Below are 1,436 nucleotides of genomic sequence, written 5' to 3' on the forward strand. Positions count from 1 at the left end.
ATTGCACCTCTTCTTGGAAGCTTCTAGTTTATGTATAGGTGTAAACTTTTGCCCCGTGTTTCTTTAAAACCAGATGAGTTGATGTCTTTAGGGACAAATATCTATTATCGTTGTCAAGCTTCTTTTGTGTATGTTTTGTTGGTGCATAGCGCTTTTAAAGCACATCCAAATTTCAACCAACAACCCCGAATTATGCTCAAACCTTTTAAAAAAGGTATTTTCACGCTCCGATCGTTGCGTTGTCCTTATAACAGACCCCCATCGTCAGATCTCTATAATGGGCCATCGCCCACTGTCCACTTATAGCTTATGTGTGTGAAAACCACTCATTGTCACCAATTCCATGTGTTTAAAGCGATCCTGCCCATTGAGCATTGAATTCGTCTTCTTCAAGATCTTCGTCCCATATAATGTCATTCATCCAGCTTATAAATGCAGGATAATCACTCCTCGTCAACCCGGACTTACTTGGCACCTTGTTCATTATATGCCACATATAAAATCGGTATCGTGCTGATTTGAAAACAAGTGGGACAGATTTAATAATACCCGAATACTGATATGTGATAATATACTTTGGTTCCTTCCTGCCATGGCAATTTAAAAAAGGTTGAAAATCTAATTAAATGATTCATAGTCTTCCTTTGCAATTAGTGCCCCACAAAATGTAACTGGTCGTTTATGGTGATATACACCAGTGAATGGTGTGAAAACCATAGAATACTTGTTAGTTGAGTACGTTTGGTCGAATGACACTGTATCGCCAAACACAGAGTAATTCCTACGGGCAGTACTGTTAGCCCATATAACCCTGCATAGGCTACCATCGTCATCAATATCATAGTCAAAGTAGAACCCTTGCCTGGTTTCAGCCATCTCTTTAAAATGGTCTATGAACAGCTGCCCGTGCCGTTCATGAATGAAGCATTTAACATCTCTATGAAAGTTCTTAAAATTATTTAAGCTTGCTCCAATGTTCTCAAAGCCATTTACGTGTTCCTTGAACATTTTGTACGTCCTTATTGCCCCAATCTTCAGCTGTGAACCAGATTTTTAAATTTGAATGATCATTACTTTAACTTTTCGGTAAAATATAAAAACAGTGTAACTTATTGACAGATGATATAGATTACTAACCCTTGAGTTATAAAGGATTATCATTTTATGATAATCAGTTATGTTGCATGATAACTTTTGAAACTTCTTATGGCTTACTGAAATAAGCTCGTTATTATGATCCTCGTGAAACCTGTCAATTAATAACAAGCCATTTTTCATAAATAGCCTGATCCCCGCCTTGCACCCCACCCTTCTGACTTTTTTTTTCTTCTGGAAGAATTCTCCCCGACACCTTGCTGCTTTTCTAGTGTGCTTGTCCCGTGTGCTGGATTTTACAAGACATTTACACTTTGTAAAGTGATTTTATGAGCTAATTC

The 1,436-nt window shown here is 37.7% G+C and overlaps 1 protein-coding gene across 1 annotated transcript; it reads right to left on the bottom strand.

The window, feature by feature from the left end:
* Nucleotides 1-349: 349 nt before the first annotated feature.
* Nucleotides 350-1,008, bottom strand: LOC141630631 (protein FAR-RED IMPAIRED RESPONSE 1-like). The gene is made up of 2 exons (XM_074443413.1): nt 725-1,008; nt 350-587 (listed from the first exon to the last, which is right to left on the bottom strand). Exons 1-2 carry the CDS (start codon nt 1,006-1,008, stop codon nt 350-352), a joined length of 522 nt encoding a protein of 173 aa, XP_074299514.1.
* Between the last annotated feature and the right edge of the window lie 428 nt (nt 1,009-1,436).

Source organism: Silene latifolia, chromosome Y, assembly GCF_048544455.1.
Source record: "Silene latifolia isolate original U9 population chromosome Y, ASM4854445v1, whole genome shotgun sequence".
In the NCBI taxonomy this organism is placed as follows: domain Eukaryota; kingdom Viridiplantae; phylum Streptophyta; class Magnoliopsida; order Caryophyllales; family Caryophyllaceae; genus Silene; species Silene latifolia.